The sequence below is a fragment of the Macrosteles quadrilineatus genome, unplaced genomic scaffold, assembly GCF_028750875.1.
Source record: "Macrosteles quadrilineatus isolate MER2022 unplaced genomic scaffold, UCM_ALF_1.0 Scaffold_9__3_contigs__length_116548681, whole genome shotgun sequence".
Taxonomy (NCBI): Eukaryota; Metazoa; Arthropoda; class Insecta; order Hemiptera; family Cicadellidae; genus Macrosteles; species Macrosteles quadrilineatus.
This window is the reverse complement of record NW_026542602.1, coordinates 72,217,497-72,237,835: the sequence shown is the minus strand read 5'-3', so window position 1 is coordinate 72,237,835 and position 20,339 is coordinate 72,217,497. Positions and strand designations below refer to the sequence as shown.

Sequence of the window (20,339 nt, the reverse complement as noted above, 5' to 3'; positions counted from 1 at the left end):
TTAGCCATTAAAATATGGTCTCACTACTTTGTAAAATTACGGACGTTCAAAAATGCAGTTTTGTGCGAATTTTGTCAAGTTTTCGTCCAATTTTTATCACAAAATCATGTATGAAATAATGAACAGATATTCGGATCTAGATTGTTTTTTCTAGCTGTCACTGATATGTTTTACAAATGTTGTTTACAAAAACCGCAACTATTTCTGATCACGTTTTGAAAGTGAATCCCAACCAAGTGAGATTAAAAACGTTTTTCTTACATAACGGATTTAATTTATCACAAGTGCAATAATATAGTGTAACTGTAAATGAAATTAAATAACGAGGCATCATCCAGGTCAGGAACCAGAGATTCTTTGTCTATAAAATTGTTCTTGAGCTTTGATAACCAGAAAGAGGACCTTGAATCAGTGTTGTATACGGCTGGGAAACTTAAATTTTATTAATGATCGTCGCCAATAGCTTACAAGATTATTTTTTTTAGCTGTCATTTATATGTTTACAAATGTTGTTTACTAATACCGCAACCTTTTCCGATCATGTTTTGAAAGCAAATCCCAACCAAGTGAGATTAAAAACGTTTTTCTTACATAACGGATTTAATTAATCGCAAGTGCAATAGTGTAACCGTAAATGAAATTAAATGACTAGGCATCATCCAGGTCAGGAACAAAAGATTCTTTGTGTATACAATTGTTCTTGAGTTTTGATAACCAGAAAGAAGATCTTGAATCAGTGTTGTATAGGGCTGGGAAACTTAAATTTATTAATGATCGTCGCCAATAGCTTACAAACCAACAAACAAGGTTTCCACTCATTGGCGCTTCAATGGTGGTTGTGTAAAGTGTAAAGTAAAAAATCACAACTACTGCAGTGGGTGATTGTAACAGGGGTTTACGGATGATGCTAAACTCGCTTTCCAATGTGTCAATTTCTGTTCCTACTCACCGTGTGATGCAATCGCTGGACCATACAGCCAATAGGCCCATAGCCCATCTCTTAGGTACACACCTACCACAATTATAACGTAATTATTAACGTTGGTTTTTGGTACTGGTTCTTTTCTGTTGGTAGCAACAAGAATCATTTTTACGTACCAACACATCACTGTTATTTACAAATTAGTTATCGTTAGTGTTGCACCTTATTTATTACAGCAGTATTCAATTTAATTGATGTCTTTAACTGTATAAGTTTTGCTTTTTCTGTCTGGATTACAAAATGTTAGTTTATGCTAAGAAAAAATGATAACGCATTTTAGTAAAACATTTGTTCAGCAAACCATCATGAATTGTTTACGCTTTATTTTGTTTATGTATCAATAGTTCGTGGCCTATTTTGGTAATCTTTATTATAAATTACCAATCTAAATCGTCCATAGTACTTCATTTCATATAGTAAGCCGTCATTTCAACAGCATTTCGGGCCATTTTTGGTCAAAGCAAATATAAACTGTTATGATAAAATTTGATGACATTAACAAACATTTCAAATACTAATTTTATATGTAGGTACTTTGTTATGCTTAAAGCATAGCAAATTCCTTAATTAAGTTCTGTATTTTTGTGTGTATGTCTGTTGGTAACCCATTAAAGTCCTTTTTCTCAGTGTTTCACGGAAAGGAAGAGCACCTTTGATAATGAAAATGTCAACCCGAATAAAGTGTTAAATGGTGAGGTTGTGGTAGTACTTTAAATACTTTGAACCATTGTGGAAAGCAACTTTAAATTATAGACCTACCTTAGGGCTATGCCTAATAGATCTATAAAGCATTTTTTAGTTTAATCATTGGACTTAACATATGAACCAACACGATCCGGGAGACATTTAATTGGGAAGCATTTGTTTTGGCTTGAAACTGTCAGATAATGAATTTGCGAAGGTTTATATATAATAGTTTTGCCAGCATATCTGAAAACCAACTGCTGTTCTTAATATAAGAAGGTTTCAACTGACTACTATAAGATCCCCGTGCGTAGAACGGGCACACAGCTAGTACATGTATAAAGCAAATGCTCGTTTTTTAAGGTGTACTGGTAATTCTAGGAAATCACGGGAACTTTCAGCAGTTTAGAGGGTACATGACCGCACCACGTTACATGACCCAGATGAAGCCACGTCCCTTCCCCTGGCAGGTTTAAGCAAACCAAGCTGACCAATTTTTAACAAGACCAAATTGAAACATCACCAACCTGACTAAAAAGAAGGCCTCTAGTCAAAGCAAACTAAAAAAAAACAGACATAGGGATTGTTAAATAAATTGCAAGAAAACTTGTTACAGTTTTATTTTGTGTTGGATGTGCAGAGTGACAATTTAAAAGTTGGCAAAAATCAGTCAACGGGAAAACCCTCAAAATCATGATTTGAAATTATTAGGCAGCCATAGTCACAGTATCAATCAATTATCAATTTCAAGTATTTAGTGCTTTAATGTTTTCCATGCTTTTTCTAAATGTGCAGTGCATAAGCAATAAGTGTAATGAACTCAAAATGATCTTGTCATCCAGTAATTTCCTGTTTTACAGAACACTGGTTGTCACATGATCAATTATGTATGTTTAACCGTTTAACCTAATGAATTATAACACGATTTCAGATTTTAGCAGGTCCTGTGAGAAGAATGGAGGCGTTGCTTTAATGTCTGTAAAGATTATGCACAAAAATGTAAGGCTATATAGACGTTAGTGGGGTCTGTATGAAACAACATCATAAATTTGATTGTCTCAGTGTACCTGATTTCAATTTCATAGTTGTAGGTGTGTATCGCTCACCAGATGGAAATCTGGAGTGGTTCCTTGACAGCCTTGAAAACCTAGTGTGTCCCTTAAAAATAGAAGAACGAAAAATAATCTGGTCCTGGGTGGTGATGTAAATATAGACATTTTGAATGGTGACAAACATTTAAAAGTTAAACTTTAAATCTATTGATACTTTAATAGGTACTTTTCAATGAAATCACGACCATACAAAGTAGGTATTTTAAGCCAACCCAGATAGCACATTAGGCTTACCGTAAGGTTAACTCAACCTTGTCGCTGAAAGGGTATAAGGTTGTCGTAAAGATTGTCCTGACAATGGTGTAAGGTTTTGCCAAGGTTACGAAAAGGTTTTGCTAAGGGTAAAAGTTTACGCACAAAAGGGTGTTTTTAAGCTTACGTTATAAGGTTAGCGTAACCTTTAGATAAGGTTGCTGTAAATGGTTGTCGTAAGGTTGTATATTAAAGGTTGTCATTAGGGTTTCGCAGACAATGCTGCAAGGATTTGCCAAGGTTATAAAAAGGTTCTTCCAAGAGTAGAAGCTTACATGTATTGTTGGTGTAACCTTTCGCTAAGGTTGCATAAATGGTTGTCGTAGGGTTGTATTAAAGGTTGTTGTGAAGGTTTTGTTGACAAATGCTGCAAGGATTTGACAAGGTTATAAAAAGGTTTTGCCAAGGGTAGAAGCTTACATATAATGTTGGTGTAACCTTTTGCCAAAGTTGCTGTAAATGGTAGTCGTAAGGTCGTATATTAAAGGTTGATGCAAAGGTCTCGCTGACAATGCTGCAAGGATTTTCCAAGGTTGTAAAAAGGTTCTGCCAAGGGAATAAGCTCACACTTAATGCTGATGCAACCTTTTGCAAAGGTTGCTGTAAATGGTTGTTGCAGGGTTGTACATTACAGGGGTCTGTAACTGCAATGCAATGTTACAGAATCCTTTTACTATATTAATCATTTAAGCAAGCTATGTTGATTTAAAATGGCTTCTTAGTCTTTGGCTTCTTGCATTACATCTACATCTGGAAACACAGTTACTGATGCTTATTAAATCTCAGGTTTAACAAAATATCTGCTAGGATGGCCAATTATTGTTAACCTTTTAAGTGGATATTTGCCAAACAGTTACCTTGTTACAGACAATATCAAATATTAAACAGAATATACACACATTAGTACATTGTGTGACTATATGATGTGATAGGGGAGATTATTTGTAAACTTTAGATGAAATTGTGTTGGATTTCGCAATTAGCAACCTCAAAACTACAAGGCTGTAAATTGTATATTTAACTTAAAAACAAAATAATTTCTCAATATGAGTATATTTGTTTTTCCTAGGAATTTACTTTTCAAACACCACTAAAATAGTTAATATCAGTATCATATAACTCACATAGGCCTAGTTAACAACTATTTTCAATAGCCAAGAAGGATTGTGCCACTAAAAACAAACTCTATTGAATGAATAATATGGGCATTTTATTACCAAAACTTACAGAACAAAATTGTATTAGTAGTTTGTTATAGGAATTCTGTTAAAAAGGAGCAGGAAAGTACACGGCAGTGGCTTTCTTCTCTCTGAAAACAAAATTCTAAATTACAAATTGAAATGATATTATAGTGAAATTATTGCTATAGCATGGAACGTGCAATAACAATAGTTTAACATCAATCTTTAGCAGTTATAAATTGTAATTTCCTAGTTCAAATTCAAATAGTTTATTGCCATTCAGTATATTATATCATGGACTAAAGGAATTAAATACAGTCCAACCTCAGTATAACGAATCTGAAGGGACCGATCTGAATATTCGTTATATCAAGGATTTCATTAAAACGAGGTTCGTTATATAGAGAGGTTTGCAGGAATTTCGCTAAGTCGAGGTTCAGAACCAGCGTCGGTCAATCAATATGGTCGGGATTTGACCTCATTAAATACAGTAAAATTAAAGTAGCATAGGCTACAATACTTTACAGTACAGTGTTTACATTGTACAGTAGAACCTAAATTATACGGCATAATAAAGGGGAGGGATCTTGAATATTGTGCAATCATGACAATGGCATTGACCTTGGTATAGGCTACAAACTGTAAGTTTCAAATCACAGCTTAATTTAAACCTCCTAAAACCTAGCCAAACACTGTATTGTATAGTCATAAACCACGTAAAGAACAAAACAAAACAGTAGAGAGTTTTGTAAGTTACTGCTCGTGTTAGGTCGGTAGGCTACTTACAGTACAGTACTGATTTATCACAATAGAGGAATCTCAATAATAATCATCTACTATAGCATTAGTATTGCTAGTTGTACAACAAATTTTAACAAATTTGTATTGAAAATAAAAAAATATTAGATAAGTCATTATAAAAGTGTATAATCATAGCCAACTTAAGGATAGTAAAAACATTCGTAAAAGGAATGTGAAAATAACAATGTTGCTATTCTTTCTCTTTGGTTTTGTTTTTATATTCTTTCTTAGGTTTCTCTTTATCCAAAAATTGTACAATTCACCATAGCTATCCCATATCCCCCAATCACAGCTTACTAAACATTACGTTGTCATCAGTAGTCAGTGAATGAAATCAGTTCTCAGTTGCAACATAGCGCGCGCAGCGACAGCAGACAAAAGGATGTAAAACGGAGCAGACGAATGTTAGCGCAAGCGATGACGTGACCTTTCCATTTCATTTGATATAGAAACAGATTTTCCCAAAACAATAATTGGGTGGGGGATTTGTTATATCGAGGGAAAGACGTAGACAATCCGTTATGCAGAGGTTAAATTTGCAATGTAGAGGTTCTGACAATGACAAATTTGTTATATTGAGGTGTCTTATTTTAGCCGAAATCACGAAAAATTTGTTAAATCAAGGTCGTTGTTATGGTTTGTTCGTTATGTAGGGGTAAAATGTAAAATATAAATTGTGTCTTATGGAGAGTTCTACGGGATTTAAAAAAAATTGTTATATCAAGGAATCCGTTATATCGAGGTTCGTTTTATCAAGGTTAGACTGTATAGACCGACAGCCATGCTGCGATTAGCACAGGTTCTGGCGCCCACCGCTGGGACCTTTAATTGGGTTTTAACGCTTTGTATCTACGTAGTGTCATTGACTATTGGAATAGACAAAGGTAGCGTGTACACCGTAACTACACGGTGGACGCCAGAACCCATGCAAACCGCAGTACAGCTGCCAGCTGCCGGTCTATATTTAATTCTTTTTGTCTATGATTTAGCTCAGTATAAAATAAATAAATTTGCCAAGATTTATCAAAATATATCCAAAAACAAGCAAACTACAACAAATTTAATTACGGTATTCTCCTTAAGATTAACATGAGAACTTTAAATTTGATTTTTTTTATTTTCTCTGAAACCAATAATTGTACAAAAACACTTGAATACACTTAACTATTTGCTTTTTAACTCCTACAAAATGGTTTAGAGAAAAACACATAGGTACCAGATTGTAACGCAGTGAAATGTTTCCACAAAATATAACTTTTTTGGCATAAATAACGAAACACCTTTATTAAGCATTAGTCTGAATTTCTGGTTTTTCAAGCTCAAAAAATTTATATCTGGAAAAATTAGGCTTACGGTAATAAAGCTTTTAACAGTTTTTTATGTTAATACGAACCTTCTCTGTTTCATAAATTTTCCTTGCATAAGCCAGTCGCTTACACCCTCCCTCACCTCTTTCTCCTGGCAATCTCTGTACTTTTTAACACAAATTTCTGGAAGCAAACACAATTTATAAAAAAAAAAGATTCAAAGTTAAAGACTTAATTGAAAAATAGAATTTACTTATTAAATATCTAATACTGTATATCGGTATATATAACCAAGTAATGATACAAAATTTATAATTATAAAGTAATATTTCACATTGGCATAAAAAGTTACTGGAACATAATATGATATTATCCTGACTATTAATACAACTTCAGTATACAATAGTCAATGATATTGTTAAAAGTCAAAAATGGAAAGAGAAATAGACTAGATAATGAGCAGAAAATAATTTGATTATTCACAAAAGAAAAGTTACTCAATCATAGTAAAATGCTACCAAACTATTTATTTCTGTATCACAACATAACAATTCATCCTAAAAATCATATGTGTTAAAATTATTAAAGTTCATATTTTTATACCAGCTGGAAAAAGACAAAAAATATAAACCATAGATTATTGAAATAAAATGTTTGAATACTATATCCAACATTCTCCCACCTTTTGACTTGCAAAGTCAAAATATTAATTATTAATTCAGGTATCTTTGTGGGGGTATAATTTTTCTTCCTCTTTGTGTGTAAACAGGTTGATCATGTTCACGTTCAACACCTTCAGTCACTTGTTTGTCTTCTAGCTTTTAACACAGTATCGCTTGCATATGACACATTTGTCAATAACTAATTTTACAGTTCTTCTTCCACTAATAATCAAAACTTCTTCTCTGACAATAGATAACAATCCTTGGACTCCAACATGTGAATTTTCTTCATGTTTGTATTGTATGTATCTGTGAACAACAGGATGGTTACTCGGCAATACGATTGGAAGATTAAAATTTCTACTATCAGGTCTCTCTGTGATTTTCGTTTTTAACCTGAATAAGCCATCACTGTCTTCAAACGGACACAATGAACTCAATTTTTCATCCTTGATACTATGGAAAGCGTCTTTCTGAATAAGTTTAAACACTTTATTTTGAGCCTTAATCAATTCATCAACCGACAATTCTCCTGATATCTTTTGTTTAGACATATTTGTGTTAGAACAAAATCTCAAAATCCAGCCTACCAATCTGACGATTTTATCAAATCTGGAGAAATATCTGTAATACCAACAATCTGGTTCAGGTTTTGAATTCATCATAATCTTTGTAGTTGATTTGATCTTCCTAAGTTCAGAATTTACTTCTTTCTCATCACAATCATCACTGAAGTTTTGGTTAGGCCACAAGTTTGATGAGTTTCTTAGCCATTGTGGTCCCTCCCACCATTTCGACTCTACTAGCTGCTTAGGAGAACATCCACGTGACGGCAAATCAGCTGGATTCATATGGCCTGGAACATGATTCCAAGATTCAATGTTACTAAGGGATCTTATTTCCTTTACTCGGTTCCAAACAAACACTCCCCAGTAATCTTCTCGACGAATCCATGACAAAACGGTGGTTGAGTCGGTCCAATAAAATGTTTTGACATTTTCAAATCCCAAACTCTTTAAGACGTTGTCAGTTAGACGAGCGCCAATGGTAGCCGCCAGTAACTCCAGCCGAGGAATGGTCATCTTCTTGACAGGTGCAACTCTACTCTTCGCTTGAACTAATTGAACTGTGACAAGTCCATTAGATTCACCCCTCAGGAAAACCGCGGCCGCATAAGCGTCCTGGCTTGCATAACACAAACAGTGAACTGTCCAAGAAATATTCCCTCCGATTTCATTTCCAAAATATCTTGGAATTTTCAAATTTGAAAAAATCTCAAGTTGCTTTGCCCAATCTAAAAACAAAAGTTTTATCTCTTCTGAAACCTTGTCATCCCATCCAATTTTACTTTCCCACGTTTTCTGCAGCAATATCTTAGGCAAGAGAGTAGCAGGACAAGTTATACCTATGGGGTCAAACAACTTGTGTGCAAAAGACAAAATAGATCTCTTTGTGACTATTTCAGGCTCTTTAAACTCAAAGTTTTCAAAATTCAACTCAATCATGTCAGTATTTTTGTTCCAATTTAAACCTAAGATAGGTGTCAAGGTAGAATCATTTTTGAAACTCTGAATTTCTGTGTACTCCCAACTCCGAAGACAGAATCTAGCATCTTTCATTACAGAAGTCGCTTGATCTACAAATTGATTCAAATCTGAAAAGTCATCAAAACTTAAGGTTAACTATAATAACCTTATGTTGGATATAGTATAGAAACATTTGATTTAAATAATCTATGGTTTATATTTTGTATTGTCTTTTCCAGCTGCTATGAAAATATGAACTTTTATAATTTTGAGACATATGATGTTTGAATGAATTGTTATGTTGTAAATACAAGAATAGTTTGGTAGCATTTTACTATGATTGAGTAACTTTTCTTTTGTGAATAATTAAATTATTTTCTGCCCAGTATCGAGTCCTTTTTCTCTCCATTTTTGACTTTTAACATTTGGCGACCGTGACAGGACTGTATGAGTTCTTAACCAGATAGTCACTATTGAGATAATGGAAAGAAATAGGAAACTAAGAAAAACCTTCAGAACAGCATTTACCAGAATTTATAATGGGATAAATGAGGAGCTATGCAAAGATGAGCAAGACCTACACAATATACAGGGTAAATTGAGTTCTCTGGAAGGTAAGATAGAAGAACTAAAAACTTTGGACAGGGAAATTTTAGATTTCTTACTTGATTCTGAAGCAGATGAAGAAGAGTTAAATGAAGAAGTTAGGCTAGCAGATGAATATGTAGAGAAGTTTAATCGAATTAGTTTAGCTGTACAGAGTAGATTGATTAGGTCTAGGGCCACTTCACCTGAGGAGTCCAATGGGTCTGTAATGAGTAAATCTACTGCTGTTAGGACTAAGCTGAGGCTACCTACTATTGAATTCACAAAGTTTAGCGGGGATTTGAAGGATTGGCTACCTTTTTGGACACAATTCAAAAGAATAGATGATGACGAGAATATTGACGATATTGATAAATATCATTATCTTGTGCAGGTTACTTTAGCTAATTCTAGGGCTCGTCAGCTGGTCGAAAGCTATCCTGCTACCTCTGAGAACTATTCAAAAGCTTTGCAAAGTCTTAAAAGTCGTTTTGGTAGAGATGACCTTCTCATAGAAGTGTATATTAGAGAGCTTTTGAAGTTAGTTCTGAGTAATTTAAACAGTAAGGTAGAAGTTTCTTGTATTTATGATAAACTGGAAACACAGCTAAGAGCATTGGAGACATTAGGAGTAACAACTGACAAATGTTCTGCTATGTTATATCCTCTTATAGAGTCTTGTTTGCCCGAGGAACTGTTGAGAGCTTGGCAGCGTCACTCCGGCTATGAAGTTGATGCTGAACTTAAGGATAGACTTGATGGCTTGATGAAGTTTCTGCAAAAGGAGGTTGCTAACGAGGAAAGGATTACTATAGCCGCATCTGGTTTTGAAAATAGTAAGCGACCTAACCTACAGCCTAAAGTAAGTAAATCTACTGTATTTCGACCTAAGCCTAGTTACGCCAGACATACTGAAATGATGCCGACAGCTGCTGGTTTAGTAAATCCAACGATGTCTGATAATTTTAATACTAAAGACGCTAAATGTATGTTTTGTGGTTCTAACCACTTAGCTGAAAACTGTAAAGACAGTAAATTGACAGTAGATGAGAAGGTGAAAATCGTTGGAAAAAATGGTTGTTGTTTTACTTGCTTGAAGTATGGTCATAGGAGTGCGCAATGTAAAGTTAGAGTAAAATGTCCCATCTGTGGAAAGAGGCACACCGCTGTTATGTGTAGGGCATCTGCTGCTGAAGGAAGTTCATTGAGTGAACAACCAGGCAAAGAAAGTTCTCTAGCAAACAATGTTCACACAGAAGTGTTTTTACAAACCTTTTTAGTAAAAATTAGAAACCAAAATCGAGAGCGAACAGCACGTGCTTTAATAGATACGGGATCACAACGGTCTTATATTTTGAAAAATACAGCAAAGGAATTTGGCTACGACATAGTCAGAAAGGAGAAGCTAGCTCATGCTTTATTTGGTGGCACTAGTACTGAAACAATTCAACATGCGTGTTATAAGGTTAGACTAAGTGACTTAAATAACAGTTATGCCTGCAATTTTGACGTTCTTGATCAAGATATAATTTGTAACGATGTTACAACAGTTAAGCCTGGTCCTTGGTCCATTGAGCTTGGAACACTGGGAATTAGTGTAAAAGATGGAGACGGGCCTATTGAAGTTCTGATAGGTGCAGACGTTGCCGGGAAACTTTACACTGAGAAACGATATATGCTTTCCAACGGGTTAGTTGCGATGCACACTTTGTTAGGCTGGACTTTAATGGGAAGAACTATAGTTGAAGGGAATGACAGGTCCAGTTCTATGGCAGTAACTTCTTTACTGTCCCCTATTGATAATAAATCCATTTCAGATTTGTGGCGTTTGGATGTTTTAGGAATCAAGGATCCAGTGGAGGTAAAGAGTGAATCTTCAGTTAAAAGTAGAACAATGGAACATTTTGTAGAATCTGTTTCAGTGGAAAATGATGGCAGATATCAGGTCAAATTGCCATGGGTTGATGATCACCCGCCGTTACTTACTAATTTAAAAGTAGCACAGAAGAGACTCAGTAATCTTACAAATAAACTTAATTCTAGTGGATATCTTAGTTCATATCAACAGGTGCTGTCTGACTGGGAGGAATTAGGTATCATAGAGAAGGTTAACGATGCCGATTTGGAAATTGGTCACTACCTACCGCATCGACATGTGATAAAAGAAAACAGTCTTACCACGAAATTGAGACCTGTATTTGATGCATCTGCTAAAGAAAAGAATCAGCCCTCGTTGAACGATTGTCTAGAAAAAGGTGACAACCTAATTGAATTGATTCCGTCCATATTAAATCGTTTTAGACTACACAGATATGGAGTTGTTGCCGACATCGAGAAGGCTTTTCTTCAGATTGGTGTACATATGGATGATAGAGATTTTCTTCGTTTTTTGTGGATTAATGAAGAGGGTCAATTGGTTGTTTACAGACATGCTAGAGTGGTCTTTGGAGTTACTTGTAGCCCATTTATGCTAAGTGCAGTAATCAAACTTCATTTAGAAAAAACATTAGACTTGATACATTCAGGATCGTTAAACTACTCAAGAAAAGTAGTAGAGACACTGTCGAGAAGTTTCTATGTAGATAACTGTATGGCAAGTTTTGATGACTTTTCAGATTTGAATCAATTTGTAGATCAAGCGACTTCTGTAATGAAAGATGCTAGATTCTGTCTTCGGAGTTGGGAGTACACAGAAATTCAGAGTTTCAAAAATGATTCTACCTTGACACCTATCTTAGGTTTAAATTGGAACAAAAATACTGACATGATTGAGTTGAATTTTGAAAAGTCATCAAAACTTGCCATACAGTTATCTACATAGAAACTTCTCGACAGTGTCTCTACTACTTTTCTTGAGTAGTTTAACGATCCTGAATGTATCAAGTCTAATGTTTTTTCTAAATGAAGTTTGATTACTGCACTTAGCATAAATGGGCTACAAGTAACTCCAAAGACCACTCTAGCATGTCTGTAAACAACCAATTGACCCTCTTCATTAATCCACAAAAAACGAAGAAAATCTCTATCATCCATATGTACACCAATCTGAAGAAAAGCCTTCTCGATGTCGGCAACAACTCCATATCTGTGTAGTCTAAAACGATTTAATATGGACGGAATCAATTCAATTAGGTTGTCACCTTTTTCTAGACAATCGTTCAACGAGGGCTGATTCTTTTCTTTAGCAGATGCATCAAATACAGGTCTCAATTTCGTGGTAAGACTGTTTTCTTTTATCACATGTCGATGCGGTAGGTAGTGACCAATTTCCAAATCGGCATCGTTAACCTTCTCTACTATCTTGCATAACCATTTAGCAAAACTTGTGAATGTACTGATCGCTTGCCTTTTCAAGAACTTTAAATCTCCTCAGTCTTCGCCCCATGGACTTATAAAGATTAGAGGAGTCTTATGAAGTAAATATTGATTAGTCTCCATGATAACTAAAAGCTGTTGTAAAAAGTTAAAGTTTACTTTTTTAATGTTTACATTTTGATGTGTTTATTATTTTATTCTACTAAATAATTGTTTGGATTAAACCACATAGAAGTTCATGGAACTGAGCTAATGAAAATTGAAAGATAAGGAGGACATTCTGATATTTCCAACAATGAAAAGAAAATTGATATGCCAATAGGCTTAAACAGATTACATTCCTTGCTTTGCCAAGATACTTATCAAAAATTGTGATCTCAATCTAGATAAAGCATGTTTCTCTTAGTATGATTAAATTGTAATTGGCATGTTTACGTGTTATGTTATATTATTTCTATTGAACTGTCTCTGTTCTATTTAAGGAATTTTTTTGTTTATGTATGGAATGTTTACAGCTTTGTGTTGATTGGATCCTGAAATGTTTCATAACAATGTCAACAAACCATCACCTGTGTTTTTTATAGGCTGGTAAACCATCTTATTTGCACTAGGGACTGATAACATTCCTAACAAATACAGCCTACACATAAAAATATTGAATTTTAGGTGATTAAAAATTTTCTGTGTCAGCTGGTAACTAAATAGAATAAACAAAAATTGAGAAAATCTACCAAAGATGAATTTAAAAGATGAAATGTTTGCAATATCAAACATTAATTTTAAATAATACTTACCACCAACTATCGCATAGAGACTTGTTGTGACAAAGGCTTTTTTATTGTTTCCAGTGATGGCTTATCCTGTGAGAGAAAATGTCTCTGCCACATTGTCTGACAATATTTTTCTTAACAGGTTTGCTGCCAGACTTTTAACACTGTTACCATTCAACGTAAGCAGCATCCTGGCCTAGATACAGAAACACAAATAAGTTATTAGTTTATATTTATTCATTCTAATGATGTGGGTATAACCTTTGACTAACAAATTAAATGTACAGTAGGCTATGCCCATTAAGAAAGCATTAAGATAATTGTAATGGATATCAAAGTGAAGGCTGTGAACAAATGGGATTGCTGTTAACTATCTTGTTTTTGCACCATATGTAACAAAGCAATTTTTTATAAAATTTTAGTTTTAGCGAATTTCCCATGAATGGATTACTGTAAAGGGAAAGCTCTTGGGTCTAACGGTATTACTTGGACCCGTTACTTTTTTGTTTTGAGATTCCTAGAGGCCAAAAACGCCATCTGTTCAAATTCATAAGTATAATGTCCGGTAGCGCGATAACTCGAGAAAAAATTATCCGATTTTGATGAAATTTGGTAAAACGTGTATACCTAGGTTTATTTGAACGAGTTCGCGAACCAGCGTGATCGGACTATGGAAACAGGGGTTTTTGGGGTAAAAATTGGTTTTTCCCATTTTTGACCTTAAAATCATAAAATTTTACAACTTCTTTCCAACCATTTTGTAGATCTTAACCCTCCGAGCGTCACTCGTCGAAAAATCGACTCACGACACACTTTGTGTAGTGTCACGCGTCGATTTTTCGACACACGAACATCGTTTACGGCGAAGGCTCTATGACTGACTGAATCGGATTGAACTGGATCGAGTTAGGTATCGTTTTTTTCGTTAGATTCTAAGCTTTCTCCAGAGGTCTGTCTCTAAGCGCTTTATGTTCTCCGAGCCAATCGTAATTGTAGCAGACAGCTGACGTGCATATTTGTAAACAGCTAGGTTACCCTCGGACCGATGACTGATGTGTTTTATTACTTTTATCATTGTTTTAGTGTTAAAAATCAAAAGTAGTGATATACGTGGTGCATTATAAGAAGATTTAAAAAAATACCTTTTTACCCTCCTCGTTGCGGCAAAGCTAACTTAAGTACTGGTTAAACTAATGCTCTTTAAATAGGGAATAAATGTGATATTTTTAAGGCAGTGTTGCCACCCATCCCGATTCTGTCCGGACAGTCCCAATTTTTCCCTTAGGGTGGCAACCCTGGGTTATGGGAACAGGTCTTCTGGTAATAACTTAATTGGTTTTCATAACTTTTGCCCATCAAAATATTGAATTTCCCAATTTCTTTCCAAAACAACAACAATTTCTTTAGTAGGTCTAAACATAAAGAAACAAATAATTTAGTATTTAAAGTGTTTTCCTACAGTTATTTGTTCCTAAATAATAAAAAGAAATGTCTAACTTATGTTAAGGATTGGCAAATCTATTAATTTTATACTAATGTAAGCTATAAACAAACATGTTAACCCTTTGAGTGCCAACGTCCGGGGAACCGGACGTTTTTAAAACGAGCCAAAAGTGCCGATGTCCGGCCGACCGGACGTTTTTAGAACGAGCCAAAAGTGCAAACGTCCGGCTGACCGGACATTTCATAATGATCGAACAGTTGTCATAACAACCGAATGGATACTCGGATTCTTTTAACCCATATATTAACATTGAGTCGAAAGTTACTAGATGCGATACATCGATTTTCGTTGGTCGAAATATCGAAAATTCGATCTTTGCGAAATTTTAACCTAAAAAATCGCCAGATCGCGCCTTTTGCATTTTTAGCGCGACCTTCGGGAAAAATCATCGGCATTTTTTGAGCGTTACTTTTATTTCTCGCCTGGCACTTTAAGGGTTAATGTACTATAAAAATAGGCCAACACTTAATTACCCTACCTCCCTACCTGTAGCAGAAAACCCAAGAACTTGTTAAAACCTAATGTTATGTAAATTGGAAGCAGCACTGAGAGACTGAAGGGAAAATTTAAGTACAAAATTCAATCAGGCAGATCAAAATTAATTTTGTCTGCAAGTTGTCCGCAGGGGTATTTTTTACCAATATAATTGCTTACGAATTTACCTAAAAAGGCTACTGTATGTAAGGAGTTTTGCTTCACATCACTGCCTTAATTGTGCATTTAAGTAGAGTAACCAGTAACAGTAACAGTGAAGATATAGGCCTAGATAATATTTCTTGCCTTGTGCAAAGTTGTTTGGAATCAATTTTAAAGGTTATTATTAAAAGTTGTTTGGAAACAACTTAATGGTTTTTTTTATTTTCTTAAAAAATCAGCTAGTGCGATTAGTATTTAAATTTATGTTTAAACTATACTAATAACTTAAACTTACAACTTTTTGACGGAATATTAGTTCTTTCAATTTTTCCTCAAATTGGAGGAACTCCTCCTCAGTCTTCAGAGGTAGACAGACTTTCAGTAGCAGTGTTGCCACCACGTTGTTGCGATTTTACCCTAAAGGCGGGCTAAAATTACCCTAAATTACCCTAAATCTACTTTGAGTTACCCTAAAAATTACCCTAAATGTTAATATTTGCGTTTAATGCTATAAAACATTGTTAAAATCATATAAATCCTACATAAGATGGTTAATTATACTAAATGAAGTTCCAATATCAATCAATTTACGTAAAATTATACTCGATTCTAAAAAACCACCCGAAAGAAGAACACAAAATGTTGATATTGAATTGATCAGCTCTATATCGACTATCGTATAACGAAAAATATCGAATCAAGAACTATCGAATTTTTTTACTGTATCGACCCATTACTACTGTTTTTGGACAATCATATCTTTAAAATACAGTACGGTACCACCAAAGCTTTAATCTATACATAGTAGTAATTTCTTGACACATTTTGTAAAATAATCCAGTTTAATTCAATTCAGCCACATAATTAAATATCAAACCCAGTAATGAATAATATTTCATATTTTATTAGGCCTATAACGTGTTATAGAATCGAATACATTCTAAAACAGATAATTTCCAACTATTGATAAGATCGATTAGGATAACTTATTATGAAAAAATCATCATAGCAAACGATTTCAACCAATTTGAATCGAATATGATAGCCATAGTATGTAATGAACGTTTTTTGCCAAATTTTGAAGTTTTTTTAATTTTTTAGTAAAATTTCCATTATTATACTAACTTTTAGTTTTACCCTAAAATTGCCCTAAATCTACCATTACCCTAAACTTTACCCTAAGACCAGTAAATTACCCTAAAAAAGGGTAATTACCCTAAAAGTGGCAACACTGTTCAGTAGGGAAACATCAAACATCCCTCTAAGGTGTTCTGACTGTTCTGAGGGATAGAGCGTTGCTCCCCTTGTCTGTCTGTCCTTTTTAGTCAAATCCATCACTGCTTCCCACAGCATGCCAATATTTTTGCAGCTTTGGACATCCTTGCAAGCTGAAAAACATAAAGTTAGGCTCAAATATTACAAGCTTTATTTAGTTAATTAACACAATACAGGGGGGATTTATAAGCTTATTATACTGCTTTTTTTGCTAATGTAGAATTACATGAATAATAGAATTTCCCTAATATGATGAAATATAAAAATAAAGCACTTAAAAAAAGCTCCCTGGCTTTTATTTAAATGGACTTACTTGAAGTGCTAGACTGGGAGGAAGAAAAAGCTCTAGGAGTCTCCCGAGAAGAACTCCCAATGTGAGGCTGTAACTCTGAAGCAGGAGATGAAGCAGGCGATTCCATGACCATAATAATGGTCGTACTGAAGATTGCATCACATTTGTTGTACATGGAGATTGCAGTTAACAGTGTCAGGTTTTTTTAGCACTCAGTATTGGTTCCAGCTATAATCATTGACTATATATACCTACAGTAGTATATATAGTCTGTAGGTATAGTCAATGCTATATTCTATATTCATTCATATCTATGGACGTAGTACGTGAACTACGTTTCATATCTATGGACGAATTTACGCCTGCGCCTGGCAATGCACACACCTTCACCTTCTTTTAAACGCCTTGGACAACGTCTACTCTATTCCTTTATAGTCCAGTCAATGAATGATCCAAAAGTAGGTGTAGAGTGCGTGAGCAGGTAACTAAGCGATTCCTTCAGAAACTTGTTCAGGGGGCTTAGGGTGTTAACATACCAAAAGTCCTGTCTCCTAGGTGGTGAGCCAGGGGATGGAGGGGGAAAAAGGGGGGGGGAAAGGTACGCATTTTGGGTTTTTTGATTATATCTCGAAAACTATCAACTTTTTGTATACTATAGTAAATTATAAAATTGAAGAAAATTAAATTTTCTACAAGAAAAGTATATAATGTGTTTATTTTGGTTCAACAGATTACGAGTTATAACTTATTTAATTGATATCTTATTAAAATACTCCTTCCATAAGAAATACATGTAAATTAGTATGCGAAATGGGGCGAATCCTATCCGCCCAAAGGAAATATAACTGATATTCTGGAAATATTGACAAAATTTCCAGTAATTTGACACTTTAATCATGAAATTTTGTCAAAAATTAAAGTGTGGGTGAGCGTTTAAAAATGGGATGAAATGAAATGAAATGAAATGAAATGAAATGAAATGAAATGAAATGCTTTATTGTCGTTAAAACTGAGTACAAAGTTCATGACAATCGTCAAAAGAAAAAGAAAACAATCAAGATGGCAACTAAAACTAAAACTCTAAACCAAAGTACTCTTCATGTTTATACAGGCAAGCCTGGGTTAGAGTAGTTTTTAAAACATGTTTAAATTTTGAAACACACAGGTTTTTGATGGATGCAGGCAAGAAATTGTACATTTTAACACCTTGGTACTCAAAACTATTTTGAGTGGCTGTATACTTATGCCTTAGTGTAGACAGATTATCTTTAGATCTAGTACAATAGTTGTGAACATCAGATATCTTTTCAAAGTGAGAAATGTTTTCTTTTACATACAACAAACTTGCCAAAACATACAAGGATGGAAATGAGAGAATGTTAAGACTCACGAAAAGGGGCTTACAATGTGTTCTTCTATTCACACTACAAATTAACCTCACCGCCTTCTTTTGTAAAGTAAAAAGCAGCCTGTTAGCATAAAAACTGTTGGCCCACAGTGAGGTACCATAGGACAAATAGCTATGAATGTGGCCATAATATATACAAATAAGGACATCATCTGAAACAGTGGACCTAAGTGCTCTTATCATAAATATGCCTTTTACAATTTTAGATGCTACAAAATCTACATGTGAAAACCACTTCAAGTTTGACTGCAAATGAAAACCCAAAAACTTCAGAGTGTTTACATCATTACCATTACTGCTTAGACTAATAGTCAGGTCCTGAGTCTTATCAGCATTAAGACATAACTTGTTTGCATTACACCAGTCGTTAATAACAGCAGATTTTGTGTCCAATGTGTCTGTAACATCATTCAAAGAGTTACCCCGTACACACAAGGCCAAGTCATCAGCAAAAAGAAAGCTTTTTACAGATAAGTCATTAATATTACAAGGTAAGTCATTTATATACAGTATAAACAGGGTAGGGCCCAATATAGAGCCTTGGGGCACTCCGTGGGGCACTCGAACAGGACTAGAATAAGTGCCATTTAGATAGACTTTTTGCCATCTGTCACTAAGATAAGATTGAAAAAACCTAACCAAAACATCATCAAGGTTATAGCAAGAAAGCTTATTCACAAGGAGATCATGAGCCACTGTGTCAAAGGCCTTAGACATGTCGTACGATCTGAACACTATACCACTTTTGGCCTCTAAACTTTGAAAGCAATTTGATATCAGTGCCTGGGTTGCTTGGACAGTGCTGTGTTTGGGCCTAAAGCCAAACTGACTACTTGCTAAAAGGTTACTATCCTCAAGATACTGAGAAAATCTACGATGTACGAGATGTTCCAAGACCTTCGACACTGCAGGGATAATAGATATAGGCCTATAGTTAGCAATGACATTTTTAGGCCCTTTTTTATGGACTGGTATAACCTTAGAAATCTTGAACTTGTTTGGGTAGCAGCCTTGTGTTATACAAAGATTAAATAGGTAAGTCAAAACTTCACTTATGTAACTAGAAGCTAACTTCAAGATGGGGACATTAATTCCGTAAATATCTAAACAAGAGCTATTGTTAAGACTGTTGATGGCTGCATACACCTCTTCTACAGTAAATAGTCCAATCCTAAAAGCATTGTTGTCCTCAATAGTCGGAAGAGCGTTGCAAGAGGTCAAATTTCTAAGATATTGCTCAGGACCATTTGAAGAGGCGGGAACATTACTTCTCAGGTTTTCAACACAGTCGACAAAGTAGGAGTTCAGTCCATCGGCAGTTAGGCAGTCAGGAATAGACAAAGGCTTACTATTACAGTTGCTTATTTCATTAATGATTGACCAGGATGTTTTAGAAATATTACTAGAGTTTAGCAGTAAACTGTTGTTGATTTAAGGGTTTTTTTATATTTCCAATAAAAAAAACACCTAAACTCAAAATTTTGTTACCTCGCCCTCGCCTTAATTTACGATCAATTTTAATGATTAAAGTGTCAAATTACTGGAAATTTTGTCAAGATTTCCAGAATATCAGTTATATTTCCTTTGGGCGGATAGGATTCGCCCCATTTCGCATACTAATTTACATGTATTTCTTATGGAAGAAGATTTTAATAAGATATCAATTAAATAAGTTATAACTCGTAATCCTGTTGAACCAAAATAAACACATTATATACTTTTCTTGTAGAAAATTTAATCTTCTTCAATTTTATAATTTACTATAGTATACAAAAAGTTGATAGTTTTCGAGATATAATCAAAAAACCCAAAATGCGTACCTTTCTCCCCCCCCTTTTCCCCTCTCCGCCCCCTGGCTCACCACCTAGGAGTCAGGACTTTTGGTATGTTAACACCCTAAGCCCCCTGAACAAGTTTCTGAAGGAATCGCTTAGTTACCTGCTCACGCACTCTACACCTCATTCCTTGACTGGACTATTAATCTAATGCTCGAATTTATGACGAAATTGGTATTGGATTGGATTAGAATCTTTACTCGATCTTGTTC

The 20,339-nt window shown here is 34.7% G+C and overlaps 3 protein-coding genes across 3 annotated transcripts; 1 reads left to right on the top strand and 2 right to left on the bottom strand.

Annotated features, from left to right (window-relative positions):
- Positions 1 to 4,218: 4,218 nt before the first annotated feature.
- On the bottom strand, positions 4,219 to 17,176 carry LOC129004204 (uncharacterized). The gene is made up of 6 exons (XM_054432680.1): positions 16,906 to 17,176; positions 16,550 to 16,705; positions 15,613 to 15,692; positions 13,202 to 13,373; positions 6,406 to 6,502; positions 4,219 to 4,339 (listed from the first exon to the last, which is right to left on the bottom strand). The coding sequence occupies exons 1-4, from the start codon at positions 17,057 to 17,059 to the stop codon at positions 13,263 to 13,265; spliced, it is 501 nt and encodes a 166-aa protein (XP_054288655.1). The 5' UTR covers positions 17,060 to 17,176; the 3' UTR covers positions 4,219 to 4,339; positions 6,406 to 6,502; positions 13,202 to 13,262.
- On the bottom strand, positions 7,134 to 8,486 carry LOC129003571 (uncharacterized). Its single transcript, XM_054431868.1, has one exon. The coding sequence runs from the start codon at positions 8,484 to 8,486 to the stop codon at positions 7,134 to 7,136; it is 1,353 nt and encodes a 450-aa protein (XP_054287843.1).
- On the top strand, positions 8,989 to 10,964 carry LOC129003570 (uncharacterized). The gene is made up of 3 exons (XM_054431867.1): positions 8,989 to 9,928; positions 10,643 to 10,781; positions 10,910 to 10,964. The coding sequence occupies exons 1-3, from the start codon at positions 8,989 to 8,991 to the stop codon at positions 10,962 to 10,964; spliced, it is 1,134 nt and encodes a 377-aa protein (XP_054287842.1).
- Positions 17,177 to 20,339: the final 3,163 nt, after the last annotated feature.

Bases quoted from the DNA above. Each gene is read 5' to 3' on its own strand.
- LOC129004204 (XM_054432680.1), bottom strand. From the start codon at position 17,059: ATGTACAACAAATGTGATGCAATCTTCAGTACGACCATTATTATGGTC. The intron at 16,706-16,905 runs GTAAGTCCATTT...TATGTTTTTCAG, and splicing joins CTCCCAGTCTAGCACTTCAA to CTTGCAAGGATGTCCAAAGC. The intron at 15,693-16,549 runs GTGTTGCCACTT...TGCTACTGAAAG, and splicing joins TGATGTTTCCCTACTGAACA to TCTGTCTACCTCTGAAGACT.
- LOC129003570 (XM_054431867.1), top strand. From the start codon at position 8,989: ATGGAAAGAAATAGGAAACTAAGAAAAACCTTCAGAACAGCATTTACC. The intron at 9,929-10,642 runs GTAAGCGACCTA...ATGTTACAACAG, and splicing joins CGCATCTGGTTTTGAAAATA to TTAAGCCTGGTCCTTGGTCC. The intron at 10,782-10,909 runs GTTAGTTGCGAT...AATCCATTTCAG, and splicing joins CGATATATGCTTTCCAACGG to ATTTGTGGCGTTTGGATGTT.
- LOC129003571 (XM_054431868.1), bottom strand. From the start codon at position 8,486: ATGATTGAGTTGAATTTTGAAAACTTTGAGTTTAAAGAGCCTGAAATA.